We start from the raw sequence: 20,436 nt of genomic DNA, 5'->3' as shown, positions 1-20,436 counted from the left end.
AAGAAGAAGAAAAAAAAAATGTGGTGTACATTATTAAACATTATCCTTTATGAACAATACAATACAATACATATATAGAAGTAAAATTAATAAAGTAAAACGAAATTGATGATTTTCCTGAAAAACCCCTCCAATAATAAAAAAGAGGTTCATAATGTGAACGTAGACCTGAACTTCATTTTCAAAAAAGATCACACTGCTATAATAATAATAATAATAAATAATGAATATATATCCTGTTCTAGATATGGTATATAATTTGTGCATGTCATGGATAATAAGTACAAGGTTTTGAAAGCCATATTTGAGACTGGAGATAAGAATTTGACTACGTACTTCACTTTTATGTTTCCACACGAATTTGGACAAAAACATAAACCAATCAATAATAACATTCAGCAACACTAAGACACGTATATAGAAATTAAAGCTACCTAGCTTACCCAAAACAAATTCAATTCAGTAGAGTAGTCTTCATCTCTGACCTAAAACAACGGCATTCATTTACTCACACGGAAATAAAATAAAATAAAAATAAAATAAAATAAAAAAATTGCGGTGGAAACCACTCATTGGACACAACCTTTTCAGCCACCATGTTGAGCCCCACTGGCTGACCAAATCTTTGAATTTTCTCACTTTAATACCAAACTTTTATAGGCCCCATTTATATTTATCTTAGCCTACCTTCTTTCTTCAATATTATCCACGTTTCCTAACTTTCTCACATTTAATTAATTATTTAATAATAATTCAATTATATACATGAGTGGGGAAAAACCACGCAAAGAATACATACATGTGTAAAATAAAATTCGTTGAAATTGGAACATGGTCACATATTTTTAGAAAGGGGAAATAAATAAGAATAATGTATATATGCAGGTATATTTTTTTTTTCTTTTATGGCTATGGAGTTAGGATTTTTATTTATGGCAAGAGAAGCTACCACGTACCTTTGTGATGTAGCTAAAAAGGAAAAGTTGAGAACAACTTTTTCGAACTTTATTACACATTTGTGGGGATGTTGAAACTTAACTAAATTTTGTGTCCATATTTGGTTGGGAGCCACGGTGTTTTTCACACTCACAAAAAAATAAAAATAGAAAATAGAAAATAAAACTAACCCTATCAACCGTAGCCACATCTCATTAAATAATTAAAAAAAATAAAAATAAAAAGAAGTGTTCCTTTGGCTGCGGTGTCACTGCTCACAAAGCACTTTTACTTAACCCCACTTATTTTATTATTCCATGGAATCAATCATGTTGTGTATAGTGCAAAGTGAGTTCCACAGCAACAAAATCCCCACTCCAGTGGCCCAATATCTATGGTTTTGGAATTGTTTCTGGGCTTTGCCGCTAAGAATATCAATATCTCTTAGTCGTTAAGATTTAACATTTCTATGTACTTAATATCAAATTAAAAAACCAACTTGAATTGGTCGAGTGGTCAGCTCACTCGTCCGCTTAAGCAAGTATCGAGAGTTCGAACCCCGTCTTGTGCATGCAGCAACTCATTGGCCAGCGGCAGACCCTTAAATGGAGCTCAGATTCGCGACGGATTAGTCCTTAACCTGTCGGGTTGGGGGATACCATTTGGGTAAACCAAAAAAAATATATATCAAATTAAAATGCCCTAATAGGGTTTTGCGGAATATTTATATTAATACGAATTTAATTTTGATGTATTGTCAGTGTGAAATATTCACATCAGTAAAAATAACTACTTTTTACATTTGTAGTATGAAGTCATTCGAAAACGGATACGACCATTAAAATTAAACTCTATTAATAAGAAAGAAGGGGGGTGTTTGTTTGTTGTCATGAAGTTTATGTAGCATATAGATCGGTTAGATTAGATGTACCTAATTTATTTAATTTGTGTTCGAAATTGCTAGGAATAATAATAATAATAATAATAATAATAATAATGAAGCATATGCAAGAATTGAAGGTGATGTGGTGTATGTTGATGGTTGCACTGTTGTTGATTTTGGTGATTTTGTGTAGATTTCGTTTTCAGAATCCAGTGTGGTGTGGTTCAGATTAAGATTCTGGTGGTGGGGGGAAGTTGAATTAGTTGATGTTGGGTCATATCTCCTTTTCCACTCTTTGAGGCCTTCTCTTTATTATTCCTCAACACATCACTACTACTGCCACCTCATCCTAAACAATTTCTTCTATTTTACTTTTTTTTTTAGAAGAAATTAATTAGGGTATGATATGAGAGTTTAACATTTGATTTTTGGCTTGATTACATAGTTAATCCCTAATTAATTAGAAATTAGAATCAAATTGTAGTCAGTGGAGGAGCTTGACATCAAGTAGGCATAGCCTCAAATTTATTGAGTTACTTGTTTTTTCAAAAAAAATAAATAAAAATAAAAAATATACACAATTAGCTTTTTTTTTCTTTTTTCTTTTTTTTTACTTTTCTCTTAGGTCATCTTGTTATTAGATGACAAATATTCTTTTTGTCTTAAACCCAAAAGTGTGTATCCCCATAATTAATAAGATTAAAGGCCTCAAACCTATTATCTTATACAAATGTGAGTGTATGTGGGAATATATTCTCTTCAGTGAAAAAAAAATTGGATGGTGTCAATTGTGATTTCTCATTCTTTGTTACTCTCTCTTATATTTAATTTTGGCCTCACTTATAAAGTTAATAGTGAAAGATCACACTACATTTCCTCAAGTGTTAAAAAAACTGGAGAGAATTTATTTCCGAGTGTATGTGACCTACAAACTAATAATGAAGGTTTTTGTGTAGAGATTAAGAACTTATCTTAATGGAATAGTTCACTACAAGAAATTTAATTAGCAACGTTTAAAATTGGTTGCTTACTAGTTGCTAGGGCTTGTATAGTTAGTAAATGATTTGGCAACCGAAAATTCAATCAATAATTATTGGTTGCTAAAACATTTTAGCAACTTATTTTTTGTTGTTAGTTTGGAGATTCGTTTAATTAACCACCAATTTGGGAACCCCATGATATTATATCATCAATATATGATTATTTAAAAATAAAATTGAGTAAAAGTGAAAATTGTAATTGTCTTTTTAAAAATATTCATTACACGTTATACTTTTATTTTTGTATCTTTTATTTTAAAAATTCTTTTTCTTCTTCATTAAAATCACTTTTTTACTATAGCATATCCCTTTATCAAGATTTCAATTAATACTTAAACTTTTTGTCAAAGACTTAAGTGAGTGACTAAACATAAATTTGAATATGATTTTGTCTACACCAACTTAAGTCTTATATGATCAAGTTTAATTCTTATAGAAATTACTTTTCTCCTAGGATAACATATTTCACCATTAGAATTTAGAACACGTGTTTTGGAAGGAAGAAGTGTTAATACTAGTTTATTATGAAAAATCACAGAGACACATGTTTGAATTATCACCAAAGTCCGCATTGGAAATAGCTTATATGAAAATGAAATTTTCAAATTTTCAAAATAAGGGTATGACCCACGACTAGTATATACTAAAGAGAGAGCAGTTTTTTTTTTTTTTTGGGTCGGCAAGAAAGTATTTTAATATAGGCTCAATCATTCAATGTTTATGAAAACTAGCTAGCTATGACTTTATGAGTACTAATAAAGAGATAAAAAGAAAAGAAAAGAAAAAAAAGGGTTACATGTGTATGAATGAATGTCTACTAATAGAGGTTGTTCATACTTCATAGCAATTGGCTGAATTTGCTAAAATTGCTGACACTCTTGAAACCTTGACTGAGTTGATTTCTTAGACAATGATGTTGTGTTTTTTATGTTATGTTAGGCAAAGACTATATGACTTGGACCTTTCTTTTCTAATTTTATTTCTTTTTTTTTTTTGGTTGAACCGGTCAAACTCAAAACGACAACTACTCAAAAACCGGCCCTTAATTATGTGTGTCTTGGTTGGCCATTGCCAAAAACGACATATACTCATTCCCATCCAAGGGAATCTTCTACTTTCGATGTCATTTTTCGAGCTTCCAATTCAATGTTTTCTCCATCTCTCTTCTTTCTTATCATATTGAAATACAGTAGAAATTCAAGTAGAATCAACTTCACATAAAATTAATAGTTAAAAACTGTTAAATAATTTGACTGATTTAACTAAATTTTTATTTATAATAATTCTCAGTTATTAGCTTCACCTGAAATTGACTATACCTGAGTTTTCACCTTAAAATTTTAGTAATTACACCCATAAAATTTTTTCTTTAATTGAAAATTAATAATTTAGTAAAAAAAAACATTATTTGATAATTTTTATTTATTATTTATGAAATACGGACACTTTACTGAGTTATCGTATCCGTGTGTCGGACACATTTTGGACACGATACTTACCGACACTCATCCGACACACGTGTTTGTCGTCTCCAACCGTATCTTAATAAAAAATAAAAAATTATTCTCCGGACACGTCTAAACACACTTAAATACCATGACGTATCAGCGTATCTAATCTAATTTTTAACATATATTATTAATTATTAAAACAAAAAATATTTTAAATACTTGATATAATTAAAATACGACATTAAAAATAATTAAAAAAATTAATTTATATTTTAATATCAATAAAATATCAAAATATCATTACGATTTATCTAAAAAATACTTTATATTTTATATGTATGCATGTCCCCGTGTCATGTAAGATTTTAAAATTCATGTGTCGGCGTATCTCGTGTCGTGTCCCATGTCCGTGTCAATGTCCATGCATTATAGTTTATTATCTTTGCATGAAAACAATTTATGTAAGTAGTCACCAAAAATATAATATTTATTTATTTCAATTTATACATTAAATTAGCATAAAAGAATATACATTAATTCGATTCGATGCATAAATGTGTTTAGCAAATGTTTATTTGCATGCCAATGTATGCATGGAATCTTGGTCAAATTGATGTGTTTGCCTTTTGCTTATCCTTTCCTTTCTGCTGTCCCTTAAAGCTTTACTTCATAATTTCACCAAAAGATTTGAGTTTGATTTTGATATACCTCGAAGTGGCAACATATTTGATTAAGTTTTGCTTAGAATAGTAGTATTAGAGCTAACCTAGGACCATGCCATTATCTTGAACACCGAACAAATGCCTCAAAGTTAGAGAACCACTATCTTAGAATGGAGACATTTCAACTTGAATTTTTACAAAAGGGAATAACCCTGTCTCAATGTCTCCCTTTTTATTATTTTAATTTATTTTGTCATATTTTCTAATTTTCAATCAATTCTAGTAAGATTTCAAAACTCAAGAGCTCAAGAGAAAATAGTCAATAATTAGTTTTTACTTTAGAGTATCATTGACTAATGACTAAAATTTGGATTTTGTTATAAAATAATTATTATTATGAATGTCATATCATGAAATATTATCAATTATAGATGTCATATTATAACGGAATATAGAATATTATCAATTAATAAAACATAAATTTTCATAATGTGTTTTTACTAATTAATAAGTGGGTTAGATAAATAATATCTTATTATTATTTATTTTAAAATTTTCATGTATAAATAGATTCTAAAAAAAAAAAGATTTCAAGACACATCAAGTTTATAAATTTACATTATCCTAACTTGTGTTAAAATCTTGTATATAATTTTTGTGTAATAAAAAAAATATATTTTTATATATTATCGAATATTATATTATGAGGATATCATCAAGATATAATTATTCTATATCCTCGTATGTAAATTTCTATCTCTATTTATCTACTTTTCACTATATTTTCACAACAGATTTGACGCTTTATTAAATAATAAATAAAGAGGTATATATAGACCTAGTAACTAGTCTTCAGGTTACAGTAACGGGTCGGAGAATGAAGCATATGAATAAAGGCTTTTCTTTATTCTTTTTTTTTTTTGTATAGAGAATATGAATCAAGTTTATTGTACAAAAGGAGAAAAAAAGATATATAAAAGTAGAATAAGGTGGGAACATGGATTGTGCTTTTATGAGGCCCAAGGAAAGCCCTAGTATGATAAAGTAGGCCTGTTATTTCAAAGAGTATTTGAAAAAAAAATTACAACTAGGGTTTCTGAAAGATAATGTTTTGGGCCATCATAAATGGCACCTAAGCTTTGCCCACCAAACCCCTTTCCTATAAGCGGGCTCAGGCCCCTTTTTACAACAAAAAAGAAAAGGCTATAAGCTAAAGAAAGCTATCATAGTTCTTGAGTTTGTCTCTGACTCTTACCATTTTGATTTTGTGAATTCCAAGTCTAATCCTTTTTCTTTTTTGTTTTTAAGGTGATTGATACGTTGACCAAAAAAAAAAAAAAAAGGTGATTGATACGGTATTTAAATTTTAATATTTAATTTATAAAAAATGAAAATTTATATTTCATTTAGATAATATTAAAATAAATAATTTTAAAATATTACAAATTCATTTTTAAACACAAAAAAATTGGCCTTTTATTAATTAGAAGTTCTTTTATCTCCATCACCTATCTGTGTTGGCACACGTGGATGATATACTAGTTATAGAAAGTAGTTCTTCTGAACTTCATATTCTAATTCATCAATTGAACTCTATATTTTGTCTAAAAGATCTTGAAAAATTTATCCTTTTTGTTGGGTTAGAAGCTAGTTATCCGCATACTATCAATCTCACTATCAATCAATAGAAGGGCATCAAAAGGATTCTGTGTTAAATTCAAGGTACTAGAGTTCCAGAACTACTTTTCTCTAAAGTACTAAGTGTATGTTTGGGCGTCATTATTTTGTAAAAAAAAAAGATCTTTTTTTAATGAAAAAATCTTTTTTTATTTTTTAACGTGTTTGACAAATTTCTAGTAGTAAAAGTAAAAGCACTAGTAAAATAAAAAAAAAGATCTTTTTGAGAAGCTGTAATTTACATCTTTTTTTAAAAAAAAAATTTCCTTAAAAAAAATTGTTTTTCATGTAATAAATAAATAAAAAAGTATTTTTATATTGTTATACCCAAACATAATTGATAGATAAAAAGACCTTTTTATATGAGATATCCAAACAAAAAATTACTTTTACTTCTCTATAAGATCTTTTAAAAAAAAATAACTCAAAAAAAATCTTTTTTTAAAAGCTCACCCAAACAAACCCTAACACTAGAAGAATTGGCTTTACAGATGCATATTGTGGAGAAAATCTTGATTGCAAAAAGTGTATGGTTAACTATTGCATTTATCTTGGAAATAACTTACTAACATAAAAACAACTTGGATTGATCGAGTGGTCAATTAACTCGTTTGCTTAAGTAAGTGTCGAGAATTCAAATCTTGCCTTATGCATACAATAACCTATTAGTCAGCTATATATCAATTTATTTGTACCATGCATCAATTTATCATCTTATCATATATTTTTCATATAAAATATTTTACATATAGTATATCACATATAATATTCTATGTAAATATATAAACAGGTCTAGTACAGATGCTGAATTCAGAACTCTAGCACAAGCAAAAAAAACTTGGATTAAAAACTTGCTAAGAGAATTCTCAATTCCAATTTCTACTCCTCATACAATAAATTGTGATAATTAAAATGTGTGCCTCTTGGCAGCTAATTATATTTGCTTTGAGTGAATCCAAATACTTTGAATTGGATTTGAATTTTATTAGAGACCAAGTGAATTAGAAAACGACTATTCATTACCCATGTTCCAGTGAAATCCAAGTGGCAGACATCTTTATAAATTAATAGAAACTCAGGTGCAGTCGATTTTACGGAAAGTTAATATCTGAGAGCCGTTAGATGATTTGACTGATTTGACTAAATTTTCATCTAACAGGTCTTAGATATCAACTTCACATATCAACTTCACGTGAAGTCGACTTCACCTGAGTTTTCACCTTACAAATCCCTTTGAAGCTGTATTAATAAAGTTAGTTATTGTTTGTTAGGATATAACGAGAAAGTTGGTATTGGCTGTTAGGTGAGATTAGGCATCTAGATATAACAACTCTTGTACATCTCTTAGTGTAAAAGATTCTAATCCACTCTGCTTTCTTTATTATGATTGCGAAAGAGAGCAAAGTAATACGATTGTTGAGTGTTGAGCAAAAAGTGATTGAAAATGCAGAATTATGATAATAAACAGAAGAAAGCGGGAGAGATGAAAATGAAACAAAGTTGAATTGAGAATGAAACATATGTAGAGGCTGACAAAGAAGCAGGAGTCAATACCCGAACCAACACACCCTCAAGAGGGTATTATCTGGTGCGCTCTTGACTCCCTCAGTCCCTCTACACCCCACACACATAACATAACTATTAACTACACCCACACCCACACATTCATCACTTCCCTAACTAACTACTTAAACAACTAACAACCCCCATGTGCTTTTTTATTTAAATCCCACTTTTACCCCTCTCCTTGTTAAATTAAAGTTACCCCTAGGCTAAACAGATTCGGTTTTAGGTGGGAGAATCAATGCAAGCATTAATTAGTTCACTGTTTTGGGAGGTGCAGTGGTGGTGGTTGGCTCATTGTTGGCGGTGTTGCAAAGAGAGGCTTCGATCTGGTGCACGGTGCTGCAGAGGTGGTTGGTGATGGAGGTGACGCTGGACAGGTTGAGCTTGGCGGAGGGAATGGTGCTAGCTAGAATCTGGAGGCCAACGGTGAGGAGGCAGCCATGGTCATTGATAAGAGCTTCAGAAGAGGATGAGTTGTTGCTTGATGGCGGCATTGGCGTTATAATGAAGCCTTGTGGGAGAAGCGCAATGCATGAAGGATCCTCTCCGCTCATGGCTACCTGAATGGAGTCCACAGCAATGGTAGTGTACACCACCACACTCCCTGATTGGTCCGTACAGCTCTCTTGCAGCATTAGCTCCACGTTCTGCGACGAGTTGCTCGCAACCTGCATCAAAACAATGTGTAACTAACTAACTAACTAAATATACGTGTTTAAATCCAAGTGATCTTACATTTATGCGGAGAAGGGAAATGCAGTTTCCTGGATGGGAACCATTTGCAATGTGAGCAACTTCATTGAGTGAATTCCCATTGGAAAGAGCATCCATCTGAGATCTGTGGCGTTCATCGCGTAACAGATCGAAGACCTTGGTGTGGGAATAGGGAAGCCAAGTGGTTGAAACAGCACCCAGAATGACACCGTTGGGTTGACCAGGCTCTGTGATCTTCCTGGTGGTGATTCTAACGGTATCTTCAGGGGAATCTGATATTGCAGTCCATGATTGACCACTTGACGTGCTCATGTTGAGGCTGAACGTTCTTATCATCCTCTGTGCAAGTTTCATCAAGTTCTTTCTAGCTTCTGGTGAGTGTATCACTCCAAGATCTGAAATGTTTCTGGCCATGAGGCTTGCAACCCTCTCACATTGTCTCTGCAAAACACCCAACCACCGCTGTGCACCAAAAGCCATACCACTGTAAACATAGTTGCTGAATATCTGATGCACGGGTTTCTCTTCTACTTCTGCATGCTCAATCCATGTTACCCTTGAATATCCATTTGGCATATCTTGAATGAGACAGCCAGAGGGTCGCCTGCAGTATCTGGGATAAGAAGGGTGCAGGTTCTGCTGAAAGCTATCGATTGGGAAGTCAACAATGCCCCACGTTCCCTCCTCAGCGTTATGTTGACAGTACCGAAGGAAATGAGTCTCACGAGTCGATACCAATGGAGAAAGAACTTGGAATTCCGCATACATCTGATCCATCACAAGTAATAATCATTTAATCAAACTGCATGCATGATAACTATAATTTGAATCATTATTGACACCTACCAGCTGCAGAGACCCGCTTGCATGGCCAGAAGCATTTGAAGATATTATTTGGACCGTTTTTGCTCTAGAAACAATTGTGGGAAACAGTTCCATCCACTTGTTCTACAATATATATTCAACAACAAAACAAGATTATATGAAAACAATCAACATTATGCAAGATTGTGTCTAGTTGAATAATGACTTACAGCATCGAGGAAAGCATCAACAAGAGTGACACTATTCATGATGACAACAGCGGTGTCACGGCTAGCTTCAGTCCGGAGGTCAGTCCGGTGCTTGAGATTCAACGGCCACGGGAACAGCCTGCCGTGCTCCTCAAAGTTAAGAACTTCCCTATCGCCGTCGCAGCCACGGATCCAAAGCGGCTCGTTAGCATGGCACATCTTGACAAGCTCAGCCATGGAAGAGGCGGCAAGGTCCATGGCCAGAGACTTCTCCTCTTCCATTAAGAGACCGCCCTCCGGGAACTGAGAAGCTTCCGGGGGAAGCATTGGAACAGGAATCATCTCGGTGCACGGGGGAATGGTGGGATCAACGTAGTGCCTTGGGTAGATGTTCATGTCCAAGTCCAGTGATGGGGCCATCAGTGCTGGTGCTGGTGCCATTGTTTGGATTGGACGCCCGCTGTATCTTGATGTCAGGCAGCACACACGTTCCAACTGAAAAATTAATCACACGCATTCTCAAAACTTAATACTTATGTAACACCGGTAACAAGATACAATCTAAATCAATTATACTAGCTAGATAAAAAAAAAAATCACCTATCAAATCGTATAAAACATATATAAAATACAAAATATTGATATACAAGTATATAAGTCTTTAATATATACATAATTTTTTGTACATAAATATAATCTTAGTAATAGTAAACTTCACTGCTCTCTATTGATGGATGCAGCCGTGCAGGTCTTAATAAATGTAACAACTTTTACTTTATAAAAATATGTAACTTCTATTGAGATTTAAGTGATATTACATACAAATAACATAATAGAAAGCACTGAGAACTAAAATTTTTAGTTAATTTTAATGCTTATGTTTATAATTTAAAGTTTATAATTTAAGATCTAGATTTTAAAATAAATAAAATAATTTTAAAAAAATTAATTACTAATGGTAATCAATTTGTGGGGATGCTTTTTTCTTTTGCCAAAAAATTAACATTAACATGTATTAAGGAGTAAGCATAATTCATATATAGCCTCCTAAGTCCTAACCTCTTCTAATTAATTTGTTAGTTTCAAAATATAAGATAGAATGTGAAATATATTTAAAGTCGTCAAAATATAAAGTTTTCTTTGTTTAAAATAATAAAAAAATAATTGACATTAATTAGTGCAAACATGCTAAATGATAAATTAATAAATTAAGCGATGTCACTTACAATGTCTGTACGATCTTAATTTATCTACATGTATTATCCGTCGAATTAATGTGCCTTCACCTTTGATAAAGTTGATGTTATTATGAAACTACATATCATGATACAGTACTACCAAAGTAGATATGCATATGCATACCAGCGTGTGCCTAATTAATACATATGGGTTTAGAACCGACTATTAATTTTCGAAGTCAGATAGCATAGAATAATATGGTTGGTCAAAATTAAAACAATAAAAAAATGGTTCATATAATATCCAGCAAAATTATTATTAGTAGTAGTGCATTTAGAATGAGAGAGAGGGGAACAAATAAATTGGGTAAGGTACCTCCTCTCTTAACCTGGCATTTTCAATGCGAAGTTGTTGTTCATCCAAGCCAAGATCAGCTCCCATTATTCCTGGACCACCACAATTGGGACATATAACACTACGCAGTGATGCTTGTAGACGATAATTCTCATTCTTTAGAGTCTCATTCTCCGCTCTTAATATCACATTTTCAGCCCGATCTTGTTGTGCCTATAATATTACCAACAAAGTTATTAAATTAACAACTAACAAGCTAGCTAAGCACACAAGATAATCTTAAATCTTAAAATGTATATACATACAATAAGTGACGATAATGATGATAAATTATTAAATACGCACTAAGGTATAATAAATACAAAAGCTTTTACTACTACTTGAAGACCCTTGGTTCCATTGTATCGTAACCCTAAAAGACTGTAATGATGAAATAGTGCAATAAATATGAGTACTGGTTTTGCGACCACATGTGGCAGGTTGGGTTAAATGCCTAACATTAATGGGATCCAGACTGTATGATGAAAAAGGCCAAGGAAGAAGAAAAATAAAAGACCTCTCGTAATAATAATAACAAGTAAATGAAGAAAGAAAGAAAGAAAGAAAGAGGAGTGTTCACTATTGAGTATTCTCTCTTCACTGTGCTTCATTTTATTTCTACTTTCTAGCTACCACCCCTGTGTTGCATAGCTGATTATTATTATTACCACTGTGTACTAGGGCTTACAGGAAAACAAAAAAATTCAAATTAAAATTAAAATGTTGAAACTCAGGTGGCAGTCGACTTCACGTGAGATTAATAAATGAGAGTCGTTAGATGAAAATTTAGTCAAATCAATCAAATCATCTAATCACTGTCAGTTATTAACTTCATCTGAAATCGACTGAACTTGAATTTTGACCAAATTGAAAAAGGAAAAACAGAGACGATTTTAATGCAAACCAAGGAACGCGGTTTGCATTGGGAAACGTGCAAGGTATCTATAGGCGGAGACGTTCAACTTAATGGCATGAATTAAGAGCTTTATCAATTATGGGTACACTACACATTTTTTAGGGTTTTTTCGTCTTAATGGAAATGTTGGTGATTTAAAGCTTTCAATTCTTACGACTAGTATATAGAATAAAACAATAATAACAACAAAAGTTTGAACCGTACCTTCATCTGGGTTCGGCGGTTCTGGAACCAGAACTTAACCTGGCGCGGTTTAAGGCCGAGTTCATGGCTAAGTTTCAGCCGTTGCTTATCATCCGGGTGTTGACATTCCTTGAACAAACTAAAAAAAAAAGGAAAATTATGTTTGATAAAAAAGAATAGAGATCTAAGCATAAGGAAGTGTGGGGTTAAGTGTAATTACGCTTCCATCTCATGGATCTGGCGTGCAGTGTGCCTGTGGTAACGTTTCTTCTTATTCTGAGGCTGTTGTTGATCAGTCTCTTGCTCATTCCCTGACTTGTCTTCAACTTGTTCGCTCCCTGAACCGCTCTCCATGATCTCTTCCTTCCCTCGCAAGATCCCGTCTTCTTCCTTCTAAAACCGCACAAACTGATCAAACAAGAAGCAATAATAATTAAGGTGAAGAGAAAGGCTTGTTTTGTGTACCATGGTGGGAAAAGAGTGATGAAAATGCATGGTAGGCATGAAGGTGAAGCTGTTGTTTTGGATCGGAGAAGAGAAAAGTGTTTCTGATGAGTTTACAACTACGTTGCCTCCCATTGTAGACATTACTTGGCAATCCCCATACATTCTTCCTGCTTCTTCTTTCTTTCTTTTTATGTTGAGGAGAAAAAGTTTCTTCAGTGGAGGCAAACCTGTTTTGTCACACCAAAGAACGAAAAAATATGAGAATCAGAATCCAAGCAACAGAAACAACAGCTGAGCTAATGAAGAAAGCTAACGGGACATTCTCATTTCACCAACCCAAAATACAACAATAAGGGAAGATTCCTTTCACAGACAAATAGGCAAAATCTCAGGAGTGTATCAAAGGAAACAAAATAGAATAATGTCCCTCACAATCTTTCGAAGATTTATTTTCTTTTATAACACACATGTAAAAAATGTAAAAAATAAAATAAGCAAAAAGAGTAGTAAATATTATAGAGAATAGAGAGCATGACCATGGGGAAAAGGTTGGAAGCAATGGTATTGTGACGTTCACAGAAGACACAGCCACTACTAGAAGAGTGTGGTGGAGTTGTAATAAATCGGTTATAGTGGTAGTAATTTATTTTACTGGTGGGAAAAGGGTAAATGCGGTTGGACAGAAACCGATCAGCGCCACTTACTGCGTCGGCTGTTACATTCCACGTGCTTCTTTCTTAATGGCTCGCTCCTCGCTCCATGCGTTTCCCACACCCTATCCTCTACTATCCACCAAAGTCAAACACATTTTTCTTCCTCTCTCTTCCACGCGCCTTTCTTCTCTCTTTCTTCCACTTCCCGCCCAAAATAATACATATTTTCTAATAAATTATTTTTATTAATAGTAATGTTAATATGTGTCTTTAGCTAAATTCATATATTATTGTGTGAAATCCTCATCTTGAAGAGAATGAAGCTCGACGTTACATGTAAGCCTTTTTCTTTTTCCTATATATAATACAGAAGTTATTTGTTAATTTAGAAATGTAAATGACATCATATGAATAGAGCAATACATTGTACATATACTAAAGACACATATTAAAACCGTAATAATTTAGATTTGATTGTATTTTATTTTTTGCAAATCATTGGATTGAATCAGATTTCGAATCTACTTTTTATAACTGATCAAATTCAATCCAAATCGCACAATGTGTTATAATATTATTATTTTATTATTATATTTACAATTATACTTATAACATGTTCAATTTGTTATACATTTTTCTATTATTCATGTATTATTATTATTTAATAAATATTTTATGTTTAAAATATTATTTATTTATTTATTTTAACTAACCTATAACTTTATTTCTATTTTATGTTATTGTTGGCTTTTTAAGATATTGTTAAAATTTGTTATATCATTGTTGATTATTTAAAATTTGATATTGAGACTTATTATATGTATTTAATTTTTTTATTTAAAAAACCGTAAATCCAAACCGATCCAAACCGCTTGTAATAAGATCGGATCGAATTTTCAAAAAAATTTCTTCCAATTCAAATCGCACCGCACATAAATTAATCGTTCGGATTGGATGATTTTTTTTTTCTTAAAACCGAACCAAACTGTACTGCAAACACCTCTACATATACTTAGTCAAAATATTATCTGCAGATAAAAAAATTAACTATTAAATTTATAATAATTAATTTAATAATTGATTTTTTTATCTACTTAGAATTGTTGATGCTTATTGTTCAAGGATGTATACGAGTCCTTAGATATTGCAATAAAGTAGAGTAAAAGCATTTTTTGATGAAATAGTATGATTGAACAATGAGCATGTAACATGTGAAGCAGATTTATTGTTTGGTCAAACTTAGTTTTTTTTTTGTTTAACAAATAAAATCAAGTTTAGTTAAACAATAAATTTTACTATTTGATCAAATTGATTTACTCATTTTCTTTTAACAAATAAAACCAGTTCTATGTTTAATAGCTCAATATCACTACTCCCGTGCACTCAAATTAAAGAAATAAGAGGCTCGATGTATTTTACGATAAAACATAAAAAGATAAAAATAGAATAACTAGCTAAGATCTCAAAAACCCATTTAAATAATGGTGTATATGATTTTCTTATTTGCACTGGGATAGTGTAATCTTCATGATTCATTCCTTAAATACGAAACTGATAATTCGAAGAAGAACCAACCTCTGATTAGATTAGAATCGCAAGTAGGTATAATAATTTGCAAGAATTTTTAGAACAAGTGCTCCACAAGCTCACATGTCAAGAGCGGTCCAACCGATTAATGTTAGGCGGACCGCGGATGGATGTGTCTATATATTTCATATTATTTTTCAACTAAACCGATGAAGGACTAATTTATAGAAAATTAAAATCTTTTATTTAAAAATTTGTTATTTATAGTTGTTGCATGTGTATAAAATACAATTTAAATTTCAACACTTATTTAAATAAATTAATAACAAACAAATAAATGTTAGATATATAAAAAAAATATATTATCAAATTAATTATTAATATAAAATATATGTTAAAATATAAAATATATATTAAAAATAAATTAAATAACATATATATTTATACATAAATATATAATAATTAATTTAGTAGTGCATTTTGTATATACATAATATTTTATTAAAATATTGTTTTTATGAGAAAGATTAGATGATGAAATGTGAAGAGATAAAATGATACTCGAAATTTGAATTAAGGATGAACGATATGATTTCCTCCCAATAGAGGTTCTTTCCACTAAGCTAATTAACTTCTGTTAGGTTTAATCATAATTTTTTAATTTGATGTTGTCTATCGAATAAATTATCATATATTAAAATTTTCATATATGATATAGATTAAATATATTATTTTTATTAAAAAAATATTATTATATTTTTGAATTTGTTATTTTGACTTTGATATTAATTTTGTAATTTGTTTAAAATTTAAAATTTTAACAAAAATTTTATTAAAAAAGTATTCTATATTTTTATTACTTTTTACATATTTTATAATATTATTTTCGGCTGTTATTTTATTATCATTTTGATACTTTTTTATTTTGTAAATTTAATAATTTTTTAAGAGTTAAATTTTTATTTATAATTCTTTTATTTTTTTAATTTTTGAAGATCTATATATTTTAATCTACCAATTTTTATTATTAATTATTCCATTGTTAGTCTAACCATTTTTATTTTAACTTTGAATTTCTTGAATAAAATTTATTGAAAATTTGGTATTTTTAAAAATATTATTTTGTATTAATTTAAAAAATTCAATATCATTTAAATTTATATTAGTTAAAATCATTAGATTTTGGTCTATTAATTTGAATAATTTAATTATTTATTTTCTTAGATATTTTAATTTATTTTTTGATTCAATTTTATATAATATTTATGTTTTTATTGTTAGCTCATATTTTTTTAGAGCACGTTTTTTAACTGTGTCAAAATAAATAACTTAAAAAAATATATTTTTATATCTTTATATGAGTTGTGATTAAAAGAAATGTAAAAGACCTAAAAGTGAAAAACACGCGCTGTGTTTGCTTATTTTTTATTTTATTTTATTTTATTTTATTTTTCCTAGCGGTATACATTTTTACCAAGGCAGTGATTAGCAAAGGTGAGGAAAATATTGACTTGCAAGAAAAGAGAAGCGTTGAAGGACAAGATTCTATAATGGTCAAACAGATCAGAACCGTCCATTCATACGATGAACGTGATCAACGGCTATAAGAGTTTTTTTTTTTTGCATGGCGGAGATTGTGATGGCCCCCCGTGGGAGATGATATAACGTGACAAATTGACACTGAAACCAGTGAGAAAGATGGGAGAAGAAATTGATATCCATGGATGTCAATTTCAATGTGGGGGACCACACCATCCATCCCAAAAAGGCCCCTTATATATGGAATTAAATTTTGGGTATAGAATCCAGACAGAGGATTTTATTGCATTTCATGAAAAACTTTAGCAATTATGAAATCTTCTGCAATGAATTTTAATTTTTGCATCATGAGTGGGGAGCCCAAGTTCCTGGTTTATGGTTGGGTCAAAAATGACAATAATAACTGGGGGGTTGCTTTCAAGCATTTTCTTGGCACATCTCAAAATACGGGGTTTCATTTATATAGTGAATGGTTTAATTTGTGGTTAAATTAAAAAAAGAAACTATGTCATAGATGTATCTAGTAATAAATAGTAAGAAATTAAGAAGCGATGAGTGTCAGCGTTAACAAAATAAGGGTTGGATTATGTGGTAATGTTTTCATTTGAGGGATAATTAATCATTGTGGGAAGAGATTGGTGCAAAGTGCAAACTAGTTTGAGCAGACATGTCATAAACATGCCAAAAGAAAAACCGGGATAAAAGTGGAACTTTAATCTATTTTAGGGAATCATCTATCTATGAAAATATATTATTCTCGTATTCATTTGAAGTTTTAAAATCTAAGTCCTATGAATATTTTATTTCTCAGAAAATTAATTGTCAAAATTTGAAATTTAAAAATATGTAATATTCTGATTATTATATTTTTGTTAAAGAGCTTCTTCTTCTTCTATTGGTGTTGGCGTGTTTTAGAAATTAAGAATATATTTCTAGAACAAAAATGTGTATAATAATAAAACAAACATATTCATAATTTGTTATTAAAAATATTAAAAACAATTCCCAATAATGTGTACTGTTAAACAAACAACTTTTTTAATACTCGAGCACCATATTACTAAGAAATGTTCTTAAAATATCTTTTTAAGGCTTTTGTATGTGTTAGTCAGTGTTTGATCCGGCATATTGTCACTCACTGAAATAATTAGTTTGTGTTTGAAAAGGTATTTGGAGAAAGGGATATATTTTTTTCAGATTTTTTTCTTTATTTTAAACGTCCTGTTTGGATAATAATAAAAAGAATTTTATAAATCCCAATTATTTTTCGTTATATTACTCAGAATTATATATCTCTTCTCAATTTTAACATTCTTTTTAAGAATGACATTCATGTTGATTGGTTTTGAATAATATCACAGCGAAGTACGCAATATGCCTCAAAGGTTCGATTTTATGTTTAGATATTTTCCCAAAAGGTCTAGCTAGAAGCAATATAATCCAGTTTTGTTTCCAATAAAACAAAAATAAAATAATGACACCACGTTTTACATTTAAAAATACACTTTAATCAATATTAATCATATCATTTTTCCAACATACTATAAAGTAATAAAGTATAAACAAACTCAGCCCAATAAAGACCTATTTTACTTATCAGACTTCTTAGGTGATGAGACGTGACGAGAAAAGTTCAATCCTACTTGTCTAAATAAGTAATTGACTTTCCAAATTTCTTCTATTATCTCTATTTCATTTAAAATATAGATCTTAACAATTTCCTAAAATAATAATAATAAAAAAACGGTTATTCATTAATAAAGATAAATCTACTTTAAAAGGTGATTATCTTATCTATTATAAATACACTGACACCTATATTCAAGTTCTAATCTACTAAAAATCAGCTTAAATCCCTTACTAACTTAAACATCGAAATCTCTTGCAAATACTATCCCCCACCTTCTTACGAAAAACTCAGACGACAATACTTCAGCCAGAATAAGTCGGACATCATATAATTTATAAATATAATATATAATTTCAAAGGTTCAATTTATAAAAACAGAAACAAAAAATTAATTAAATATTTTATATAAACCAACAACATATTTAAAGTAATATATTTAGTTTTAAATACACCTACCTTTTTCGTCCGTCTATTTCCTTGATCTACCCCGTAACTAATTAGCTATTTTAATATGGGGCAAACCAAAAAAAATATTCTCAAATTATTTTATTATTGATAATTTTTTTTTAAATTTTATTATTAATAAAAATATTCTTAAATTATTTAAAAATATAATAAAAATATATATTTATTCCGTTAATAAAATATGTCTCTAAATATTGTTGGGTATTTTTGGCACCCTTTTTAATTAATTGAAGGCATTTTTATTAAATTAAAAAATATTTTTATCAACACTAAAATGATTCGAATATATTTTTTATAGTTTACCTTTTAACACGTGATGATAGAATATTTTCAGTTCCTTGTTTTGTTTTTAATTTGTATATTCTCTTCTGGATCTAATAACTTGCTTTGTTGTATAATCAAATACTCTCCTGAAATGGAAACTGAACCAACATTTCATATTTTATTCATTTCTCCAAGATAGCAGTACCGGCATTTCATGTTTAATTCGGTAAGATATTATTATATACGAATAGAAGTTGTTATGCAAGTAATTATCTAATAAGATAAAATATAAATTATTAATTAACAACTTGGCCTATTAGCTCAGTTGGTTAGAGCGTCGTGCTAATAACGCGAAGGTCGCAGGTTCGAGACCTGCATGGGCCAAAATTTTTTTAAGCTTCTTTGTTCTATTTTATTCCACATGTTCTTACTTCTTTACCTTTTCAAAAGCAAAGCGTAGAAGATAAATCAGTGATTCAAAATGAAACTTTCACATATATTCTCATTCAAAGAAGTTAACAGGTCCCTCTTCACAAAATTTGGAATATGTACAAAAAGATACATTGAATGTACTAAACAAATTTAAAAATAAAAAATGGATATTTACTGAAGAATTAATCATCATTTAAACGTAGCATGAATCCGGAGCATGCAATGATGTACTTCCAGTGAGAATCTAAACAAGAAGATAGTTTAATTTTAGTTTTATGAAACAAGAATCATTGAAAACGAGCAATAAATACTAGTCAACGAACCATATAAATTATGGGTCTGGGATAGTTAAGCCACTGGTATAGGATGTTGCAATAAATTTGTACGAACAATATGATCCTCTCTATTAGTCCATCTATATCTTGGGATTTTATATTTATATTGGTTGGTTGTTCAAATATTTACTAGGAAGCATTCAGACTCATAATTTCTCCATATATTAATTATAAATCATAGGAGCATGCCTAGCATAACAATATTCATACACCTCCTTAAAGTTTCGAAGCCAGCCACTACGGAATTTTGGCATTGAATTGAAATCAATTGAATTTTTTCCAAGGACCGCACAATAGTCACAAGTATCTTGAGTTACATTCACACATTTTGCAAAACATTAAATGGGGATTGCTCTGAAGTGTTACCTAAAATTGGATTGATTTTTAGGTCTAAACGTGAGATTAAAATACCTAAAGTTGTAAGTATTAATTTGTTTGTTGGATGGTGATTTATTTGATGTTCTTTTTTGAACTAATGTAGGTACTTGTAAGAAATTTTGATTTTTAAGTCAGCAAGAATTTTAGTAGATT

The 20,436-nt window shown here is 30.4% G+C and overlaps 1 protein-coding gene and 1 non-coding gene across 4 annotated transcripts; one reads left to right on the top strand and one right to left on the bottom strand.

The window, feature by feature from the left end:
* Positions 1 to 8,220: 8,220 nt before the first annotated feature.
* Positions 8,221 to 13,578, bottom strand: LOC130982962 (homeobox-leucine zipper protein HDG5). Of its 3 annotated transcripts, XM_057907116.1 has the most exons (9): positions 13,397 to 13,480; positions 13,079 to 13,287; positions 12,834 to 13,006; positions 12,635 to 12,752; positions 11,497 to 11,688; positions 9,964 to 10,437; positions 9,776 to 9,877; positions 8,951 to 9,697; positions 8,221 to 8,883 (listed from the first exon to the last, which is right to left on the bottom strand). In XM_057907116.1, exons 2-9 carry the CDS (start codon positions 13,220 to 13,222, stop codon positions 8,467 to 8,469), a joined length of 2,367 nt encoding a protein of 788 aa, XP_057763099.1. In that variant the 5' UTR covers positions 13,223 to 13,287; positions 13,397 to 13,480; the 3' UTR covers positions 8,221 to 8,466. The 3 variants fall into 3 exon arrangements, with proteins under 3 accessions (XP_057763099.1, XP_057763101.1, XP_057763100.1); XM_057907118.1 differs by having other exon boundaries at positions 8,221 to 8,862; positions 13,079 to 13,578; XM_057907117.1 differs by having other exon boundaries at positions 12,834 to 13,003; positions 13,079 to 13,578.
* A 5,870-nt stretch (positions 13,579 to 19,448) lies between these two features.
* On the top strand, positions 19,449 to 19,522 carry TRNAI-AAU (transfer RNA isoleucine (anticodon AAU)). The gene has a single exon. It is a non-coding gene; the product is annotated as a tRNA-Ile (tRNA).
* The last annotated feature ends 914 nt before the right edge of the window (positions 19,523 to 20,436 follow it).

Source organism: Arachis stenosperma, chromosome 5 (assembly GCF_014773155.1).
Source record: "Arachis stenosperma cultivar V10309 chromosome 5, arast.V10309.gnm1.PFL2, whole genome shotgun sequence".
Taxonomy (NCBI): Eukaryota; Viridiplantae; Streptophyta; class Magnoliopsida; order Fabales; family Fabaceae; genus Arachis; species Arachis stenosperma.
Note: the sequence above shows the minus strand (reverse complement) of the source record. Positions and strands in the feature narration are given on the sequence as shown.

Excerpts from the sequence above, each read along its gene's own strand:
- LOC130982962 (XM_057907116.1), bottom strand. The coding sequence starts at position 13,222 with ATGTATGGGGATTGCCAAGTAATGTCTACAATGGGAGGCAACGTAGTT. Across the intron at positions 11,689-12,634 it reads ACCGCCGAACCCAGATGAAG|GCACAACAAGATCGGGCTGA; the intron begins GTACGGTTCAAA and ends GTAATATTATAG. Across the intron at positions 10,438-11,496 it reads ATGCCAGGTTAAGAGAGGAG|TTGGAACGTGTGTGCTGCCT; the intron begins GTACCTTACCCA and ends TTAATTTTTCAG.